General features: G+C 35.5%; 1 protein-coding gene across 1 annotated transcript; it reads left to right on the top strand.

The window, feature by feature from the left end:
* Window positions 1–1,108: 1,108 nt before the first annotated feature.
* LOC125669780 (digestive cysteine proteinase 1-like) lies at window positions 1,109–20,329 on the top strand. The gene is made up of 10 exons (XM_056164006.1): window positions 1,109–1,176; window positions 3,808–3,948; window positions 9,554–9,705; window positions 12,215–12,455; window positions 12,990–13,185; window positions 14,192–14,385; window positions 14,746–14,837; window positions 15,128–15,289; window positions 17,133–17,319; window positions 19,456–20,329. The coding sequence occupies exons 1-10, from the start codon at window positions 1,131–1,133 to the stop codon at window positions 19,638–19,640; spliced, it is 1,596 nt and encodes a 531-aa protein (XP_056019981.1). The 5' UTR covers window positions 1,109–1,130; the 3' UTR covers window positions 19,641–20,329.
* The last annotated feature ends 2,516 nt before the right edge of the window (window positions 20,330–22,845 follow it).

Below are 22,845 nucleotides of genomic sequence, written 5' to 3'. Positions count from 1 at the left end.
AGAATGAGGATTTTCCCTTACTGTGTAGGCTTCGGTGACCAATTTGATTGATCAAGATATGTCTACAACATTCTATGCAATATGATGTTTGCAGAAATACGATGTATTTTATGAGAAAACCGATCTCATACTCGGTGATACTGCGTTTGCTCCTCTTCGGAGCCGAGCCCTCGTGATCCACAGTGACGATTCCTCGAGTGTGACGTTGTATACGGTGTGTGCGTTCACATGACGAAAAATACACTAGGAGTAAATATACACATATGCAAAAGTAAATTTGCATCTGGTCTGAGTAGGTGCAGATTTACACCCGGGTGTATATTTTCACATATGTATATTTACTTTTGCATATATGCAATGGCGTTCACATGCTCAAATTTACATCCAGGTGTAGATTTTGCATATATATGCAGAATTTGCATCCCATGAGTAAATCAGGGCATGTGAACGGGACTTTAAGATAGTCCCCCACCCCTTTAACGCGTAAAATGTTTGGTTATGGACAAGTTGTACCGGGAAAGATGCTACAACTACTCCATACAAGTTAATTTGACACTGCTATGAATCCAAGAACAGTCAGTCAAAATAAATCGATTGATGGGAAATTGTGCACTTACTTTATACTTAAAGAGTACTTTGGTTTTGAAAGTTATCGTGGTAATTATAAAATTAAACATTTTGATATTAGAAGATCTATTTGTAAATTACGGATATATCCTCATAAATCAATAGTGGAAGTTGGTAGATTATTCTGGCATTACTAGGAATGAACGAATCTGTAACAAGTGATGAGATTCATTTATTGCTTGAATGTGAAAAAGTTGTTGATGAAAGAAAATATCTTTGTGATGTTATAAAAAAAAACCTAATAAAGACTTTTACTACACATAATGATGAACAAAAATTCATTTACATTGTGTTCTGAAGAGCCATCAATTCTAAATGTAACTGCATTTACATGTAACTATGCGTTAGGTAATAACTTCTTTCAGTACTTATACATTTATCTGTATATACAGTCTTTTCATGCTGCTTTTTGGGGGCCCTTGATGGGAAATATAAATATGTTCATATGATCATATGTTACCCAGTCACGTGACCTAATCATTTGCAAACTAACAAAGCTGGAGATGGCGTTCAGTAGGATTGTGTTGGTGGTGCTTTTGATAAAAACAGGTTTGTAAATCTAGGTTTATTAATTTATTTTACAGCCACAAACGCTTTCGCTTTGATGGGGAAAGGAATATTGATTACATATTGGCATGAACATTTTTTAAGTTTCCAAAAGCACTAAAATACTATTAGTATATAACTAGTACTTGCTTTGATATATTGTATGCAATGGTTTTTGTGTGTGCAAAATTAAGAGGCATCATTTAAATCACCTTCAAAATATGATATGTAGGAAAGGCCAGGAGAAAATCTATGGATGGACCGGGAATCGAACCCGGGACCCCTGCATTACTAGTTAGCTACCCAGGCTGACGTTCATGATCCGCATAGCTCTAACTAGTACATAAACAACAGACATTTTCTGTAACGTTAAGTTCTCTGTGTAAGTGACTGGCAGTGCATAGTAAATATTAGTAATAACGTTAAGCTCTCTGTGTAAGTGACTGGCCGTGCATGGTAGTAGTAAATATTAGTAATAACGTTAAGCTCTCTGTGTAAGTGACTGGCCGTGCATAGTAAATATTAGTAATAACGTTAAGCTCTCTGTGTAAGTGACTGGCCGTGCATGGTAGTAGTAAATATTAGTAATAACGTTAAGCTCTCTGTGTAAGTGACTGGCCGTGCATAGTAAATATTAGTAATAACGTTAAGCTCTCTGTGTAAGTGACTGGCCGTGCATGGTAGTAGTAAATATTAGTAATAACGTTAAGCTCTCTGTGTAAGTGACTGGCCGTGCATGGTAGTAGTAAATATTAGTAATAACGTTAAGCTCTCTGTGTAAGTGACTGGCCGTGCATAGTAAATATTAGTAATAACGTTAAGCTCTCTGTGTAAGTGACTGGCCGTGCGTGCTAGTAGTAAATATTAGTAATACACAATCAAACATATCATAAATTGGTGAAACCATTTTGATTTTCTTCTTCTTCAATTTTCTAAAGATCAATAACCCTACTACCAAATTGGTTTCTGCATTGGTCTTTGCAGCTACCCCCACCCTACCCAACTGCATGTGATTTCTGCAGTTATCAATCATTAATTGAACAGTACATTCTGAGAGATAACCTAGTATTGACAAGTATCGTATTTAGTGTGGCCAAGTCACATGACTTATTTCATTTTTTCTCAGTTTTTTAGGATGTCACAATCATAGGATTAGTATTTCCTGTAATGAATAACTTGACCATCATTGACTCCCCCCCCCCCCCCCCCCCCCCCCCCTCCCCCGATTTTCATGATATAACGATAGTTCGATGATACTGGTTATCTGTTCTTTTGTTTTTTGGGATTATTTTTTTTTTTGGTCAGGTTCATAAAATTGTATCATTTTGCTGTAGAAATATTTTCGGCAATAACTCGACTGAAATACAGGGCCGTAACTGCCGATGAGGCAGACGAGGCAACTGCCTCGTCTGATTTTTTGGCAAAAAAGAAAATAAAATTATATAAATGTTATATTATAGGATATATGTTTAAAATGAAGACAAGCACCTTTGTCTTTGACACCATATTACGATTCTTTACATAGTACAAATGAAACACAAACATGATAAATTGGGATTTAAAAAGTGTCATTTTCAGTCGTAAAGTCAATCGGCGGCCCCCAATCCCCTGCCTCCCCTGATTTAGAACCCTACTTACGGCCCTGAAATAAATTGTTGTGCAGACTGTTGTCAGTTTTCTGTTGCACTGCTGTAAAATTATATAAAATTTCGTGTTTTGAGGGAAATGAGTGTGGGTTTTTTTTCATGATTTGACGAGTTTTCATGCTTCAAGAGTTGTTATTTATCAAAATAAATGAATAAATGCGATACTTCATATCAATTCAGTTCCACTTGTTCAGGAAAATTTTGAATTTGCCAGCATGTCTTTAGCATTAAGCTCCCCCAAAATTAATTATTTTACAGTATTTCTTAAAGGTTGGATTAAGGACATTATAAACTTTATTACATATTGATTACAAATTCTGCCGTGACTATACATATCAGTCACCAGTCTGTGTGTATTGATCATCAGTCTGTGTTCAGACACAAACTGAGCAAACTGGTGTATATAGTGAGAAGGGAGCTAAGAAAGAAGCCATAAATTCTCGGTTGCTCGCTTCAAACTCTCAAAACTTCGGTATTAATCGTGATAATGCATAAAAAGTTTTCCCAGTTGAAAGCCAGAATATTTTTCTGTTTTGTAATACATAGTTTTCCTGACTTCACAGAAACTTTGAAAAAATAAGTCCAATTTCAGAGAATTAGTTCGCCGTCGTTAACCCTACACCGTTTTCTCCATGCAATTTCCCTTCATTACGTTCGATTTTGTGCATTCGTCATCCGTTGCAGTCCAACTTAGAATTACCGTTTAAAACATAGCTACTTGTGGTCATCCTCACAATATTTGAATGAATGTTGATCGTCCGTTTTGGCAGATTAGATTCGTTTTCACCAGCTATTAGCCCCAGAGTTCATACGAGTCAACTATATTATATTTGTTCAGCACCAAATGACTCAAGTTCAAAAGGTGCAAAACGATTGGACAATATTCCTACTTTTGCTGCGGATCTTTACCGGAAATTCAAAGTTTCAATATGGTTGACTCGTATATATATATATTATCAGGAAAAAACTTGCATTGTTTTTATTTTAGTGTTGAGCGACAAAGCTCCAACATGGGCAGATTCGTATTCTGTGGAGGGCGTTTTACAGCTTCCGTACGCCGAACTGAAGGAACCATTCAAGGCGTATTACGACATATCGACCAACCAAAGTCGTGTAGATTACTATGACAGTAAGTTTTCGAGTTTTAAATTATGACACATAAAATAGTCTTATTACTATTACAGTAACTTCACAAGTTTTGTATTACGACATATCAAATACTGTAGAATCATTTTAATTCGCAGTGGCCAATGTTCGTGGGTAAGCAAAATTTTGTTGGTTCGTGGGAACGTAATTTCATGGGCAAATGATGCGATGTCACTAGGAGAGATAACTCTGCTTGGTTTTAAAAAAGTTCGTGTACACTAAATCTATGGGTAAGAGTGACCCCTGAAATTCACGATCAATCCCCCGACGAACAATGATGATTCCACAGTAATGTTATTGCTAGTACAGTAAGTTCATAGATTTATCAACCAGAGTCTTCTAAAGTACTATGATGATAAGTTCCTAACTTTTTGATCAACCAGAGTCGTGCAGATTTTGTGTCAATTTGATGAAACATGTACAGTTGTTTATCAACAACTCCTCCTGCAAAGACATTATGGAGGGTTAACTGGAATCACCAAGTTTGTCTCTCTCTCCATCGATCTGTCCATCCGTCTGTAGTGTGGTACACATAACGTTATGATCATGCAGACGGTGGGTATTTTATAACCTTACGGAAGATTTTTCTGGATGATAAATCTCGGGATGCTTCTTTGGACTTGTGGTCTGGATGCAGCACCCATCATTAACATTTGTCCAATTGCAATATCTACCCAGGCTATTTCCAATTCCGACAACTTGATTCCAGTAAACTTTTGTCCAATAAATCATTTGACCATTACATGTATTATTATATACATGTATATGAGTTAATTGATGAACAACATGAATGGATCTGACAAAGCTTTACTGACACTGGTGTTTCGGTCTTACAGATGCAGTTTTGTCAGCATAGCTGATATATTCATATCTGAATATCAATAAGGTTTTAACAGAACATCAATCAGGTTTTAGACTAAAACATTAATATGAAACTGCTTTACATAATATCTTAGATAAATGGCTTCAAAACATTGATAAAAAGATTCTTTATTGATCTGAGCAAAGCATTTGACACAGCCAAGCAGGATGCATTGATGCTTAAACATTCATTTTTTGGTATGTATGAAAGGGCATCTAATTCAAAGGGACAAGATGATACCATTGGGGGCCCTTAGGGTTCTATATTGGGTCTTCTGTTTTATTCTCTTCTAAAGTATTCTGTTTTGGCTCTTGTAGCATAAATAAACTTTTGAGAGCTTTCTTGTACAATTGTATTTTCTTTTCATTCCTCATTTATGAATCTAAAACATTCAAATACTCTAACGTTATTCGATGTAGAATTTCCACACATGGATAAATTTTCGATAGATCAAACAGCCAGAGTTACTTTGATGTGTAAAGTGATACTTGCTGCTCTCGTCTGGAATTTAAAAAAGTCTATCAATATTTGTGTTCTTTTTGCCTTCAAGCCATACTGCAGAACAATCATTCGAGTCAGGAAAACTATAGTATTTATACATAAATTTTGAGGAGCGATGCTTTTGACAAAAAAAATATTAAATGTCCTTATGTCACTTAGATAAGAGGATATATTTCTTTTATCATTTCAGCAGCATTTTATCATGTTTATGGTATTCTTTACCAGATTTGATTAGAAACTGCACAAGTTTCACATCTATTAAATCAGCTTATCTACAACATTATTTTAATTCTCAACGATTCTCAAGTTCGTGGTCTCTTTTGAGGTAGCTCTTTTATGTATGTAAATTATCTATGATAATTTCATGTTTATTGGTAAAGGTATTTTTAAATACGTATATATGTTATAGACAGGACCACAATGTAAACTAGTTTGTGTTAAGACTAATTGTGCAATCCTTTGTAAATAACGGATATTATTATGTGCATGTATTTTCTTCAGTTATGAACCATATCCATATGGTGTCAGACCCCCACATAAATGCTAAGACGTTGTCTGGGGAATTTGAATTATAGGGAACTATATTTTCAATGAAATCAATGGCGTAGTAATATATTACAGGCACCTGAAACATGGACACTGCTATCTCTCTCCCCTTCTGAATTTTTTCGCGGCAATTTTTCCGAAATCATCCAATTTCGATTTATGTAATCGTTTCACGCTTCGTGTAAGCTTCAAATATTGGCCTTCTACCGGTATATAAAAGCTTACAAAAGGCGTGAAAAGACTGTATAAATCGAAATTGGGATGGAATAGAGAAGGAATCCACACTTTTTGAAGAGATTATCGTCGCAAAAAAGAATCAAAAGAGGGAGGGTAGTAGTGTAAAATATCCCTTTATTCCCACATTTGTAAAATTTGAAAGGACTGAGTATTGTCTTCAATAGAAAGGAATCACAACAATGAACGCTTTTTAAAAGTATCATGAGAAGAGGTCAAAACTAACAATTGTAGCATAGTTTATTAAATTTCTATAATGCCTTGAACTTGCAACGTCTCTGAGGAGTTATTTCTTATACACTACTCCTAATTTTTTCCTATTACGAAAAAATTGAGAAAATCGTTTTCTCTATTTTATGATCTCATAACTCCTATAAGCAATACAAAATAGAGAGTTGGGCAAACACGGACCCCTGGATATACCAGAAGTGAGATCAGGTGTCAAGGAGGAGTAAGCGTCCCCTGTCGACCGGTCACACCCGTCGTGAGCCCTATATTTTGATCAGGTAAACAGAGTTATCCGTAGTCAAAATCAGTATGACAAGAAGGCCTATCAATCGGTATGAATCAAGCCAGACATCATTTGACTCAATGATAGTGTTGTATTCGCAAACTAGCTCGTTATAATGACCATAGAATTAGTGAAATGTTGATTTTAAACGAGACTGTTGAAACCCCTGCACCATCGAATTCTTTGTGAGTATTCTGCCTCGATTTAAAACTGATGATAGGCAGAACAAACTCTTGCATACCGAATCAGTTGAGATATATAAACACCGCATGCAGGTGATAATATATAAATATTACATGTAGTTGAGAGTAACATTGAAAATTTTCACCCCGAGAAAACCATTGTCAACCGAGGCGTAGCCGAGGCAATGTTACCCTCAACTACATGCAATATTTGTTTTATTAATACTGAATGCTATATAAACAGAAAAGTAGAAAACACTTATGTCTGTTTACATTTGATCAGTCACTGTCATGCGATATCTCGTATATCGATATGGGTATTCACATTTATCACAAACGCTCAAACGACGTCGTTAACAATGTACGGCGAACTGTATGCGCATAAATTTGATGCATGTGATAATTTTCTATAATATCACCCGTTGTCACAATCCGACTAAAGTACAGACCTATATTATTATTATTATTATTATTATATATATATATATATATATATAATAATATAGGTCTGTACTTTAGTCAGATTGCCGTTGTCAAGTACTGTTACCCGTCGCTAGATACTATCACCCTGGAGCGCGTGCTTTCTGTTCTCGGAGGGTAACAATATGTTTTTTCAAATGCTTCTCGACCAATCATATTCGAGTATTTTACATGAAAGTTTAATAATGGAATATGCAACATAACAATGAGAAGTTGACGATGAAGAAGCTGATATCATCCCGTTTGTGATCAAGTTGAGTTGTTAGTTTTCCTTTGATATCTATTGTCAATAAAATATCTAAGCATGGAGCAGAAGAAGACGACTCTGTGATGTCTTTTATTTCGCGTTCACAGGGGTATATCGAATCGACATATGAATGAAAATTATCATTGTTAATAGATCAAACATCGTCGATATATCTAAATGTCGAATTGTTCGAATGTTCACGTAGAAGTTTATTTTAATAAATCCTGCTTCATAAGAATATAAAAACAAGTCAGCTAACAAAGGAGTACAGTTCGTGCCCATGGGAATTCCGACAAACTGTTGGAAGATCTGATCACCCAAGACTACGAAGATATTGTCATTAAGGAACTCCAGCATATTTTTTATTTCAACTTCAGAGTACTTGTTCATGGAATCAGAACGGTGTTTAACAAAGTAATTTTTTAGATGATTGATCACTTGATATGAATATTTCTGTTTTCCATTTTTGTTGACGAAACAACTGTTTATTGTGTCAAAAAGTATAGTCTTTAATTCATCGTGAGGAATGGTCTTGTAAAATGTTGAAAAGTCTTACGTTTTGATATTGTTGATTTGAGAATAGTTAATGACAGCTTTGTGACTCTTATTAATGACAGCTCTGTGACTCTCGTTAATGACAGCTCTATGACTCTCGTTAATGACAGCTCTATGAATCTCGTTAATGACAGCTCTATGAATCTCGTTATTGACAGCTCTGTGACTCTCGTTAATGACAGTTCTGTGGCTCTCGTTAATGACAGCTCTATGAATCTCGTTAATGACAGCTCTATGAATCTCGTTAGTGACAGCTCTGTGACTCTCGTTAATGACAGCTTTGTGACTCTCGTTAGTGACAGCTCTGTGACTCTCGTTAATGACAGCTCTGTGACTCTCGTTAATGACAGCTCTGTGACTTTCGTTAATGACAGCTCTGTGACTCTCATTAATGACAGCTCTATGACTCTCGTTAATGACAGCTCTGTGACTCTCGTTAGTGACAGCTCTGTGACTCTCGTTAATGACAGGTCTGTGACTCTCGTTAATGACAGCTCTGTGACTCTCGTTAGTGACAGCTCTGTGACTCTCGTTAATGACAGTTCTGTGACTTTCGTTAATGACAGTTCTGTGACTCTCGTTAATGACAGCTCTGTGACTCTCATTAATGACAGTTTTGGGACTCTCGTTAATGACAGTTCTGTGACTCTCGTTAATGACAGCTTTGTGACTCTTGTTAATGACAGCTCTGTGACTCTCGTTAATGATATCTCTGGTACTCGAGATGATGTCAGCTCTTACGTGAAAGGTGAAGATAACGAATAGTGATCAATCTTATAAATCCCACAAGCAATACAAAATAGATAGTTGGGCAAACACGAACCCCTGAACACACTAGAGGTGGGATCAGGTGCCTAGGAGAAGTAAGCATCCCCTGTCGACCGGTCACACCCGCCGTGAGCCCTCTGTCTTGATCAAGTAAACGAAGTTATCAAAATCTTACGTCTGTTCTTTGCTATATGACAAGAAAAATCCAAACAAATCTTGTTCAGATGACACATCATGCTTCTTCTGCCCAACACGCAAGGATAAATATCAAGCACAACTGTCGTTGATTAGAGGTAATGTGTTGAATGTAATTATAATGTGTATTGTAACCAGATTGATAACACAAAGGTCGTTAGAAGGACATGAGAATTAAAATTATGAAATTTGGTTTTGAACAATAGTTTAGCAAGGTGTCTATTGTAGAGTCTCAAGGCTGCACTAAATGTTATGTAGAAAGAATAGGATATTGAATATGCAGTTTTTCAAATATATTTAATTTTGGTGTGCCTTGCAGGGAGTACATAGTCCGGTAAGGACAGCTCTAGTTTTGAAACTAATGTAGAATCAGCAGTTTTTGTAGCAGTTGGAATTTCCGTTGCTTTGATATTCCAATGAATATTCATCATCATATTCCAATAAATATTCATCATCATATTTCCATGAATATTCATGACAATATTTCCATGAATATTTGATGAACAGGTTTGGTGGTCACCATGCAGTTACAGAACCAGAATAAAAGCATCAAAATTGCTTACATAACAACTGAGACGGTTTTAAACAAGCGGTCCTGTTTTCTCCTCCAAGGAGATTCTCCAATTCAAGCTGTCCTCCCAAATCTGATAGGTTTTCAGGTAATTACGTCATGTACATAATATCATGTATGGTCAGTAGTAGGGAAAGATTATGTACAGTCAGTGGAAACAGATCAGCTGCGGTCAAGACAGCTTTAGCATTTAAAGGTAGGTAAATACTATTAGAAAATTCTGTCAATCAATTTTTTTTCATTTAAATAACTTTAACAACTCATAAATTAAAAAACCCATATTAGACATACCTTTGCGGGTTTATTTTTATACTATGTGCTACAGAGCATATATACCCCCAAATGCAAAAGCCAAATTTTAACACAAGGATGTGTGATCTTACGTTTTATTAATTTATGCATGAAAGCACATCATATTAAGCTACAATTTATAACAACCAATAGATATTCATTTACTGAGAGATTTTTGAAGATATTCAATTGAAAACATACACAATTGCTGTTTAATCTGCTCATATCCTTCAGGAAAAAAAATCAAAAAATATCGAAATTTTGAAAAATTCTCAAAATCTAAATTGTTTACGTGCCAGTTTTTCTTTTAAAATATTTAGAATTATATCTAAGGTTAACAGGAAAACATATTTTACCATAGTTGACCAGAAATATTTTGCAAAATGGTCTCTTGAATACGTAAACCCCCCATTTTGGTAATTTCAAGTTTTACAATTATTCTTTGCACACTTTGAAAATAGTAGAATGTAACAGCAAATATAGTCTTAAATCAAGATTAACTATATGTATATAAAACATACTGAAAACTTTGTCCTTCCAGACAATTAGAATACAAGGAGGTGGCACTCCTTCCTTTTTCTCAGGTTTAAAAATATTTTTTTTTGCTATCAATCATATCATACATGAAAATACATACATGCTATCTCATACTTCAAGAAAAAATAAATGTAGTGTAGCATACATGTAGATTAATTCTAGCAACTACAGCTCATGTTCAAATAATTTTGTTTCTTGAAAGTACTATGAAGAAGAGTTCAAATATTCAACAACTTTGCTGATGATTTTCTGAGACTGTAATTCCGGGTTTATTTGAATCAAACACAAACTCACTAAAACAGTCTGAATTCCACTGTGAGGGTCACGCCAATGTTTTTAACTTTTTTTTAAATCGTTCAGGCTTAGATTGCAAGCTATGAGCCTTTTAGAGATCAGTGTAGATATTACATTGCTTTGTATCATTGGAGCTAGTGAGGACTTGACACTATAATGATTCATGGTAAATATATATATATCTAAAGATTCACATTCGAATGCTAAATTGCACTCGTACAGTTCTCGTAAACTACAACCATCAGACAAAGAACTTCCTAGTCGGCGTTTAAAATTTAAAACAGGATATGTAAAAGTACGGCCTTTCCTTAACAGTATTCTAACCAATCTCTCACCAGAGGGCGTATTGCGCTATGCTACAACACCTCTGTCAACGTCTGAATGTCAAGATTCTTGGCAAAACTTACTTTTACCAATTGCATCATATAAATAATAATACAAGTTTAAGTTTTAAGCTTTAAATCTTAAAGTAGGTTCACAAAAACAACAAATTCCATGATTATTCTAGTATTGTTGAATAATGAATATCTATATAAACTTTTTAATTCGCTCAGGTGTCTCATATTTACCATCTTCTGTTTTTTATAAAAAATCAGACAAGTGTTTGGTTTGGTTAGATATGATCATTACAGTTTGTTTTAGTACATTTTGATATAACTCTTAGACGTTCACAGAGGTATTAGTGGAGCGTAGCGGGAACGATAACTCTGGGTAGAGATTGTATTCTAACACGTAGTATTGTAGTCCACAACAGACAATTATCTACCGTATCCACACTTTACAATGACAAGAATTGAACGTAGATTGCAAAATGATCACTCTCATTTTATAATATAATGATATATGATATTGTTAGTTTTAGCATTTTAGGTTAACAGTATTCTAAGACAGAATATTGTATTCTAAAGCAGAATCCTGTATTTTAAAACAGAGTCCTGTATTCTAAGAAAAGAGTCCAATATTCTAAGACAGAGTCCTGTATTCTAAGACAGAGTCCTGTATTCTAAGAAAAGAGTCCAATATTCTAAGACAGAGTCCTATATTCTAAGACATCCTGTATTCTAAAACAGAGTATTGTCTTAAGAACAGAGTCCTGTATTCTAAAACAGATTCCTGTATTCTAAGACAGAGTCCTGTATTCTAAAACAGAGTATTGTCTTAAAAACAGACTCCTGTATGTTTAGATAAGAGTCCTGTGTTCTAAAACAGAGTATTGTATCTTTAACAGAGTCCTGTATTCTAAGACAAAGTAATGTATTTTAGAACAGAGTCCTGTATTATGAAAACGAGTTCTGTATTCTTAAACAGTCATATACCCCATAACAAATCATTCTTTATCTACAGTACAAATATGTACATCCTTTAACAATGACAGAGTTGAACGTAGTTAACAAAATGATCACTATCCTTTTATGATATTGTTACCCAGACTTCAGCATGATTACAGAAATGTCAGATTCTTTATACTAATCCAGAAAGTAGGTCAGGAACAAATTGGAGCCAAGGCAACAGATAAATGGGTCAAGGTTGTAAAAAATGGATGGAAGAAGAACACGTACACGATGTGGGTGGACTCTAAGAGTCAGGCCCCGGTCAGGTATGAGATGATGGGATACGACACGCTGCTGGATTCTCACTATGACAAGTACTATCTGGACTACACCAACTATACAGCCGGCCCGGTCAACGCCACAGTGTTTAACTACAAATCGTTTGGTAAGGGGATAATTCTGGAGAGAGAAAAAAACAATCTAAATTTCTTTTAAGGCGCAGTTCCCATTTGAATCCTGCGAACATTTGAATTCTATGTATCATTCCAGTGAAACGTCAAGAAAATCTATTTTAGATACATTTATGCCATTACCATAAAGAATTCCATTCTTGATCGAGGTTTCTAAAGGATGGACTTCGGGAAGTTTAACTTAACCTCCCCCTTTATTTTTACCTTCGTTTGGTTACGCTTGGCATCAGGTGTGAATGTCACGGGTCCTCGGAGATGACCTTTAAAACGGATGCCCCGTGTCACAGTAGGTGTGGCACGCTAAAGAATCCTCACTGCTCAATGGCCATAAGCGCCGAGCATAGACCTAAATTTGAAGCCCTTCACCGGTCTTGCTGACGTCTCCATGAGTGAAAATTCTAGAGCGAGACGTTAAGCAAGATACAATCAATCAATAAATCTTTTGCTGGAAGTTTAGAGAAATGGTAACTAGATGTATACGGGGTTTTTTTTTCCTTCACTTTTTAAAGGCCTCACCTGTTCTGGTTTCCCGGGTCTGGATGTGGCTCAGAAGAAAGTGCTGATGAACCCAATGATAGAGTATCTCCATGACTACGATGATCACGTGCATGAAATGTTCGCTGCACACAAAGTGAAACATACCCCGAAGTATAGCAGCATCAAGGAGCATGCTCAGAGACAACACATTTTTAGACAAAATGTTCGGTAAGTTGAAGAATAATGTAGGATACTGAAAGGTAGCATACCAATTTTTTTCAATTGAAATTACGTGCAATATCCAAACTTCTCCAGAAGTTATATATCTCAGTAGGTTATAACTTAAATATCAGAAATATTGAAATAAGTTGTGTCAGATTAAAGATGAATTGGATGTAGAATACTAAAGTAACTGTATCAAGGGAAGAGGGTTTTCTGGGGGGAATCCCAAACTGTACTATGATAGTAGGATTTACTGGGTAAAAATTCTCAAACTGTACCCTCATAGTAGGATTTACTGGGTACAAAAATCCCAAACTGTACCCTGATAATAGGATTCGACATTTAGATATATCGACGACGTTTTGTCTATTAACAATGATAACTTTCATTCATATGTCGATTCAATATATCCCGGTGAGCTCGAAATGAAAGAAACCACATATTCGTCTACTTCTGCTTCATACTTAGATATTTTATTGAAAGTAGACATTGACGGCAAACTGACAACTCAATTGTATGACAAATGGGATGATTTCAGCTTCTCCATCGTCAACTTCCCATATTTATGTCGCAAGCTCGTGCATTTTGACAGCCAACTCGTGCCAATATTCACCGATATAAGTTCAATAACCCTATATTATTGGGTAAAAAATATTTCCAGACTTCCCCATGATAGTAGGGTTTATCGGTTAAAGAAAGGTTTCAAACTGTCTCATTTATTGGGTAAAAATTCATTATAATTGGATTTTTTTTTAGGTTAAAAAAATCTCAAACTTTTCCATAAAAGATTTACGTGTTCAGATCACTGCTTTGTTCAAGCAAATATCTTAAGTTGGTGTCTCTGGTATTGAAGAAACTGGGATTTAAATTTACCATGATAAGAGGACTCACTTTTTCAGATTACTGCTTTGTTCAAGCAAATGTGTTAAGTTTATTTAAGAAACTGGTAAATGCACAAGTACTTCTGTCCTACATTACAGTAAAATGAAAAGTAGAAATGATATTTCCACAGATTTATTCACTCTAAAAACCGAGCAGCCCTGGGCTTCAGTCTGGCAGTCAACCACTTGGCGGATAAATCGAGGGAGGAGATCCAACTAATGAACGGCTACCACTACACACCAGGTCCCCATGGAGGTCTGGCCTTCGACACGTCGAAATTCAACCTTAAGGACCTACCCGACACCATGGACTGGAGGTTACATGGTAAGGTCAAGGTCAAATTGTACAAAATGATTACCTCCCATCCTAATGAAATAAAATGAGTCTTTGATATTGCGTAGCATTATGTACCAGTGAAAATATATTTCATTTTATTTTCACTTTTTCTGACATTGCCTCTTGAATTCATTTTAGAGTTTTGATTTTAAATTTATCATAGAAGATTATGATTATATTTCGTATCATCTATAAAATGAAAAAATTCTGTTCGATAATTAAGTTTGGGATTAGCATCGCAAATTATTTTTTAATATTATCATCAACTTAGAGTTAAATAAGAAAGGAAATGAGTTGGATATTTCAAACCACAGTGTTTGAGTTGATCGAGTCCGTTTTGTAATTCAGGCGCCGTAACTCCAGTGAAGGATCAGGGGGCATGTGGTTCATGTTGGAGTTTTGGAACAACAGCGACTATTGAAGGGGCTTACTTCCTGAAGGTGGGTGATTGTTATAGATTACTATGCAAAGGTAAGTTATCAAATGAATGGCATCGGGGTGGAGGAAACATGACCTTTTGGGTTTATTTTCGAAGGTCAGTGTTCATCATTTGGGGGGGGGGGGGGACTAGTAGATAAATATCAAATAAACATATTCATATAGAACATTGATCTGAAAATGGATGTTGGACAGCTAATTTTGAATATCATTCATGCATCCAGATATCAATGTCTTGTTACTAAGTATGTTGCCCTGTCACTAGGTGATTGATTGGTGATTTTTTTTCCAGACAGGTGAACTGGTACGGTTGTCAGAGCAGCAGTTGATGGATTGTTCCTGGGGGGAGGAAAACAACGGGTGTGACGGTGGGAATGACCACGGCGCCTACCAGTGGATCATGAAGAATGGGGGGCTGACATCAGAGGAACTGTACGGACCTTACCTGGCTCAGGTAACTTCTGTATTCTGTACCTGACACAGGTAAGTTCAGTATTCTGTACCTGACACAGGTAACTTCTGTATTCTGTACCTGACACAGGTAAGTTCAGTATTCTGTACCTGACACAAGTAACTTCTGTATTCTGTAAGAGTAGCTGTACTGACTGTACCTGACACAGGTAACTTCTGTATTCTCTACCTGACACAGGTAACTTCTGTATTCTATACCTGACACAGGTAACTTCTGTATTCTGTAAGAGTAGTTGTACTGACTGTACCTGACACAGGTAACTTCTGTATTCTGTACCTGACACAGGTAACTTCTGTATTCTGTACCTGGCACGGGTAACTTCTGTAGTCCGTACCTTACACAGGTAACTTCTGTATTCTGTAAGAGTAACTGTAATGACTATACCTGACACAGGTAACTTTTGTATTCTGTACCTGTCACAGGTAAGTTCTGTATTCTGTACCTGACACAGGTAACTTCTGTACCTGATTCAGGAAAATTCTGTTTTCTAGCTTTATCTTACAGGTGAGAAATAGTTGAGAATACAGAAACTCTCTCGTGTATTGAAAGTACAGTAACTCTCTCGTGTATTGAGAGCACAGTAACTCTATGGAGCGCCAAATTAACATAAACTCATATAATTGAAGATATCTTCAATTATTTGAAGATACTATCAATTCATTTGATGTGCGCAACAATTTGATTAAAGATCTCTTCAAATGATTAATGATATCTTCAATTCTGAATTATTGCGCGCATTAATTAAATTTATGATAGCATTAATTCTTCAGCTGAATTGATGAGCGCTTTAATTGAAGTAATGATCTCTTCAAATGAATTAATGATATCAACAATTGAATTGATGCGCACATAAATTCAATTCAAGAGAGCAATAATTGATATACTGCGCGCATTAAATCAATTGATGAGAGCAATAATTGAATTGATGCGTGCATTAATTCATTTGAGAGAGCAATAATTGATTTAATGCGCGCAGTAATTCTATTATTGCTCTCTTCAATTGAATTAATGATATCTTTAATTCATTTGAAGAGAGCAATGATTCTTTTAGAGAGAGCAATTATATAATTAAAGATATCTTCAATTCAACATATCCACAATTGAATCAATGATATCTTTAATTGAATTGTTGCTCTCTTTAAAAGAATTGATGCGCACATTAATTCCATATACAAAAGCATTGTAAATAATTAAAGATATCTTCAATTGAATTAAAGAGATCATCAAATTATTTATACCGAGCTCTAAATTAATTATTGCGAGCAATATTTCTACTAATTGATGCTCTCATCAAATGAATTGAAGAGAGCAATAATTGAATTAATGTGTGCATCAAATCTATTATTGCTCTCATTAATTGAATTAATGCGCGCGTCAATTGAATTGAAGAGAGCAATAATTGAATTAATGCGCGCATTAAATCAATTATTGCTCTCATTAATTCAATTGATGTGCGCATTAAATCAATTGATGAGAGCAATAATTAAATTAAAGCGTGCATTAATTCATTTGATGAGAGCAATAATTGATTTAATGCGCGCATTAATTCAATTAAAGAGAGCAATAATTGAATTGAAGATATCTTCAATTATTTGAGTTTATGTTAATTTGGTGCTCCATATAAATCTCTCGTGTATTGAGAGTACCTGAACTCTCTCTTGCATTTAGAATACAGAAACTCTGTCGTGTATTGAGCGCAGAGGACCTCTCTCATGTATTGAATTTGTTGTTTAGGTACAGTGTTTCACAGGAAATTTTACTTTTATCGTGTCTGCAAATAATTCATCAATGAATCCTGACAGCAGTGAATTATTAACATTTGTAGGATGGGAAGTGTAACAAAGCCATTACTCCAGTTGTCCAGTTGAAGAATTACGTGAATGTGACGAGCGGCGATCTGCAGGCTCTGAAGTTTGCCATCGTACACCAAGGTCCGGTCTTGGTTCTTATGGATTCCTCGCGTCCATCTTTGTCTTTCTACGCAAATGGCGTCTACTATGAACCCCAGTGTGGTATATGTTTTCTAACTGTTGAATTGATAGAAAGCCGACGAAATGTTAAAATCCGCATCTATGTGACATAATTATTCAAATCACATGTTTATGAGTACAATATTAACTCTGAACAAACATCACCTGTTAATGATTGTAATGTTAATTCTGAATACACATCACTTGTCTATCATTGTAATGTTAACTCTGAACTTACATCACATCTGCATGATTGTAATGTTAACTCTGAACACACATCACATGTCTATCATTGTAATGTTAACTCTGAATTTACATCACATGTGCATGATTGTAATGTTAACTCTGAACACACATCACATGTCTGTCATTGTAATGTTAACTGTAAACACACATCACATGTCTATCATTGTAATGTTAACTGTGAACACACATCACATGTCTATCATTGTAATGTTAACTCTGAACTTGCATCACATGTGCATGATTGTAATGTTAACTCTGAACACACATCACATGTCTATCATTGTAATGTTAACTCTGAACACACATCACTTGTCTATCATTGTAATGTTAGACATGTGATGTGTGTTCACAGTTAACATTACAATCATAGACATGTGATGTGTGTTCAGAGTTAACATTACAATAATAAACATGTGATGTTTGTTTACAGTTAACATTACAATCATTGACATGTGATGTGTGTTCAGAGTTAACATTACAATAATAAACATGTGATGTTTGTTTACAGTTAACATTACAATCATAGACATGTGATGTGTGTTCAGAGTTAACATTACAATAATAAACATGTGATGTTTGTTTACAGTTAACATTACAATCATAGACATGTGATGTGTGTTCAGAGTTAAGATTACAATAATAAACATGTGATGTTTGTTTACAGTTAACATTACAATGATTGACATGTGATGTGTGTTCAGAGTTAACATTACAATAATAAACATGTGATGTTTGTTTACAGTTAACATTACAATGATAGACATGAGATGCGTGTTCAGAGTTAACATTACAATAATAAACATGTGATGTTTGTTTACAGTTAACATTACAATGATAGACAAGTGATGTGTGTTCAGAGTTAATATTATGTAACAGAAAGGGAGAAAATGCATCGGACCAGACCGGGATTCGAACCCGGGCCCCCTAAATTTCTAGTCAGGTGCTCTACCAACCGAGCTATCTGGCCACCGGTGATCAAATCCGGCTGACCGCTACATTCCTCCCCCTTAAATGTCTTCACACTTGAAGACATCAACCCAGGATATTAAACCCCTTGCCAGGGGCTGGTCATGGCACCAAATGTAACAGGAAGGGAGAAAATGCAACGGACTAGACTGGGATTCTAATGCAGGCCCCCTGAATTTCTAGTCAGGTGCTCTACTAACTGAGCTATCTGGCCACCGGCGATCGAACCCGGTTGACCGCTACATTCCTCCCTCTTTAAATGCCTTCACACCTGAAGACATCAATCCAGGATCTTTATCCCCTGGCAGGCATTTTCACATGTCAGTTCCACGGTGTTTGTCACGGCACCAAGTGTAACAGGAAGGGAGAAAATGCAACGAACCAGACCGGGATTCGAACCCGGGCCCCCTAAATTTCTAGTCAGGTGCTCTACCAACTGAGCTAACTGGCCACCGGTGATCGAACCTGGCTGACCGCTACATTACAATGACAGACATGTGATGTGTGTTCAGAGTTAACATTACAATGATAGACATGTGATGTGTGTTCAGATTTAACATTACAATCATTAACAGGTGATGTGTGTTCAGAGTTAACATTACAATCATGCACATGTGATGCAAGTTCAGAGTTAACAAACATCACATGTTTATTATTGTAATGTTAACTCTGGACACACGTCACATGTCTAAGATTACAGTCAATGTAACATTGATCATTGAAAGAATGACCCGTACTGATGTCGCCATTTATATTGGACAGAATTCACGTTACAAACTTTTAAATTGGTTGTTGTAGGTAACAATTTTTATATTGCTTGTGGTAGGTAACAATTTTATATTGCTTGTGGTAGGTAACAATTTTTATATTGCTTGTGGTAGGTAACAATTTTTTATATTGCTTGTGGTAGGTAACAATTTTTATATTGCTTGTGGTAGGTAACAATTTTCATATTGGTTGTCGTAGGCAAAAAGGCAGATGAACTTGATCACACAGTTTTGGCTGTTGGGTATGGTGTGATGAACGGACAAGCTTATTGGCTGATCAAAAACTCGTGGTCCACTTACTGGGGTAACGATGGCTACCTGTTAATGTCACAGAAAGACAACAACTGCGGGATCCTCACGGAACCGACCTTTGCCATCCTGTAATTTCTGATACGCGACACGGAAGAATTCTCTGAACATTTACATCATGTGAAAGTGTGTTGTACATATTTTCAAATTATCATTCAAAAAGAACTTTACTGACATTTATTATACCTTGTAAGATACCTGAACTCTGGTAATAAAAATTTAAAGGTTGTTAGAATGATCTTTCTGGGAAGGAATCTTATAGGGAGGGGGCTCATATAGGATAAGCCTGGTGCTAAATCCCATCAAATTAAATCAAGGATTTTTATAAATATAAAGAAAGATACCATTTGGACAATGTAGGTTTTTTATTTATAGGAGAGCCGAGCCTTGCAGATTGATTGGTCCCTTTAATATGCTCAGATATATATCTTCCCATCATTCCAAGCTTAAGCCATTTGAATGCCATTGTAAATAGCAGTAGGTAAATACTCAATGAGGTCTAGAGTTTTATCTGTAGTGAATACTTATTTTGTATTTTGTGTAGCACTGTGTTTGAAATACCTCTGAAATGAGAGGCTACGTTATGTATGAATAAAAACTTATTTTTGAATTTCCTATAATATTGCTATGGTTTCTTGATTCCATCATCTATTGAATGCGTGCCTGATAAATATTGTCTACTGAACACATACCTGATGTCTATCTTATTAGGATATATCTTTTGTGTATTGATTGTTCGAATGCTTAATGAAGTTTTAGATACATTTTTTGAGTTATTTTATTTAAGATAATAAATTATCAAGAAAGGATCAGAGCTCACATGGATATATGAACTGGTTCTTCCTAGCTGCAGATTGTGTCTTAAAACTCGTCAAACAAACGACAAACGCTTAAATGCTTCCTTCTCTAAAGAAGTGGTCCGGATAAGAATTGAATATTTCTCTCCTCCTTGGCATTTTCCAATTGACCTTAGGTTAAGACCATGAAATATCTTGATCACCTTTCATGGTCTGTTCAACGGGTTATATAATTTCCGTACCAGTGACCCTTGTTCAAATAATATTGGACCATGAAGAAACATCGTCAAAGTATGAGCTTTTTATATTTCTTCCTTAAGATATGGACTATATTTAAGAAATAAATTTCATTTTCTAAAATATTGAAGGGTAAGAACTTCGATGCTTCACGCCAACATAAAGTATGGCGGCGTGAAGTGTTGCAGTTCTTCCATCATATGTGTTTCCAAATGGATTTTTAGGGGTAAATTCCTTGTTCATGAGATATTTAAACTTACCTGCCTTCTTAACAATTGCAATTTCCCTAAGCTATATTTAGAATACAATACAGTATCACCTCCAGTTATTCACCTTAAGTATAACTCTTCAGATTTTCTCGAAACAACATTGAAAAACTCAACCTCTTAATTTCCTCGAGAGGGAATGCGGGCGGGTGAGGCAGGCAAGTGTAAACATCTCATGAACAAGGATTTTACCCCTAATATCCAAGTTCATTTCAATATTTTTACTTACCTGCCTCCTTCAACAATTTGCAAAAGAATTTGCAGCCCAACCTGGAGGTGGAAGAGGAAAGGTAAAGTTTTATCATAAAAAAATGATATTTACCTATCTCTGCTTCCCTCTTTTTGATGAATCCAAAATTGGTGCCTAGGCAAATATGGACTGATATTCTGGTACATCTTTTAAGGTAGATCGATTACCATGAAAGGTGAAGTGATGTCATAGGTTTCTGCAAAAATCTTTATTAAATAAAACTTTGTGTATGATAGAAATCTATCTTTTATAAGAATTTTATTCACTGGATGAAATAAAAAAAAGTTGGTAAACTGTTGATAGTGAAAAAGTTTGTACTTTCCATAGATAATCAATGATTTATGATTTAAAGACTGTTGTCAAGGGCAGTAACTCCTATGCTGGTAATTACTTTACTGCATGTCTATCATACATTGATTTCCCTAATATCCACAATTTTCAATACATATTCATAACTCAGCAGTTTTAAAAAAAAAAAACTATTGACATAAAAAGAAATTGTCATTTGAACAAGTTTTTATCTTTTTTTATTTTTCTGATTTTCCAGAATGTATGATTTTCTTATGTTGACCTATACTTCTGTGTTGGTATGTCTGACATATTAAAAAAGATGGTAACATACATATTTTCTTTGCTTTTTAATTAAATTAAACTTTATTGAGTGGAAATTAATACATTTTTTCCACTTTCAACCATTGATATTGATACGAGTCACAGGAGGGTGGAGCTACCTTAAATAAAATGATGTATCTACGTCGATTTTGACGTCCAATGTGCTGCCCGCACATCAGCTGACACACCACAAAACAAGGTGACAAGTTGATAATCGTCTGGTATCATGGGCTCTGACAATTTTCAGCGTTTTTGATTCTGCATTCTCACAAGCAAAGCTAACCACACTAACAATCTATCTTGCAATAGTATCTTTATGGTGATTTTGTTGATATGTTACCGACAACCTACTAGTCTTTTCAATATAAATCTTCGAGGCACGACAAGGACAGATTTCAAGTCTTCTGAACCTGTGGCATACAAATCAAATGCTGGAATAAAAAAGAGGTTCCCAAGGTGTATTTAATGTTTATCTTTTTGCAAGAAACTCCATATTTGGTAACATCGAAATTCCTTTCTTTTCTAAAATGACCTTCATCCAAAGATAGGCTATGAATTTCACTGACTCTGGAAGCTGAAGCAATTTCCACCAGGAACACGGTCTTTAAAGTCATTTTTTTTAAATTCTGCTTTATGCAGTGGTTCAATTGCTACTTTTGTCAATGTTATAAAACCAGTGGTACATTCCAATTTGGTGTTAATTGACGTATGGAAGAATATTTATCAAATAATCCTTTTAACATATACGAGAGCTCTTAACTTGAACCAATACTGTTCCCATTCTGATGAACTATATAACTATTGCCGACTTGTATCCAGCTATCGTCTATGGTTTACACCTCCTCACCTTGAAAAGGAACATAAAAAAACTCAGCTATTTCTGGAATAGTTGCAACAATGGGATTGATACCATGTTCTTCACACCAGCTATTATATATTCTGAGTCTTGCATCATAAACTGTTTGTGTACAAGAATTTCTGGCATTAGGATATAAGGCTCACGGCGGGTGTGACCGGTCAACAGGGGATGCTTACTCCGCCTAGGCACCTGACCCCACCCCTGGTGTATCCAGGGGTCCGTGTTTACCCAACTATCTATTTTGTATTGCTTATGAGAT

This window comes from Ostrea edulis, chromosome 4 (genome assembly GCF_947568905.1).
Source record: "Ostrea edulis chromosome 4, xbOstEdul1.1, whole genome shotgun sequence".
NCBI lineage: Eukaryota > Metazoa > Mollusca > Bivalvia > Ostreida > Ostreidae > Ostrea > Ostrea edulis.
The sequence above is the reverse complement of the archived record's forward strand: the minus strand, read 5'-3'. Positions and strand labels throughout refer to the sequence as shown.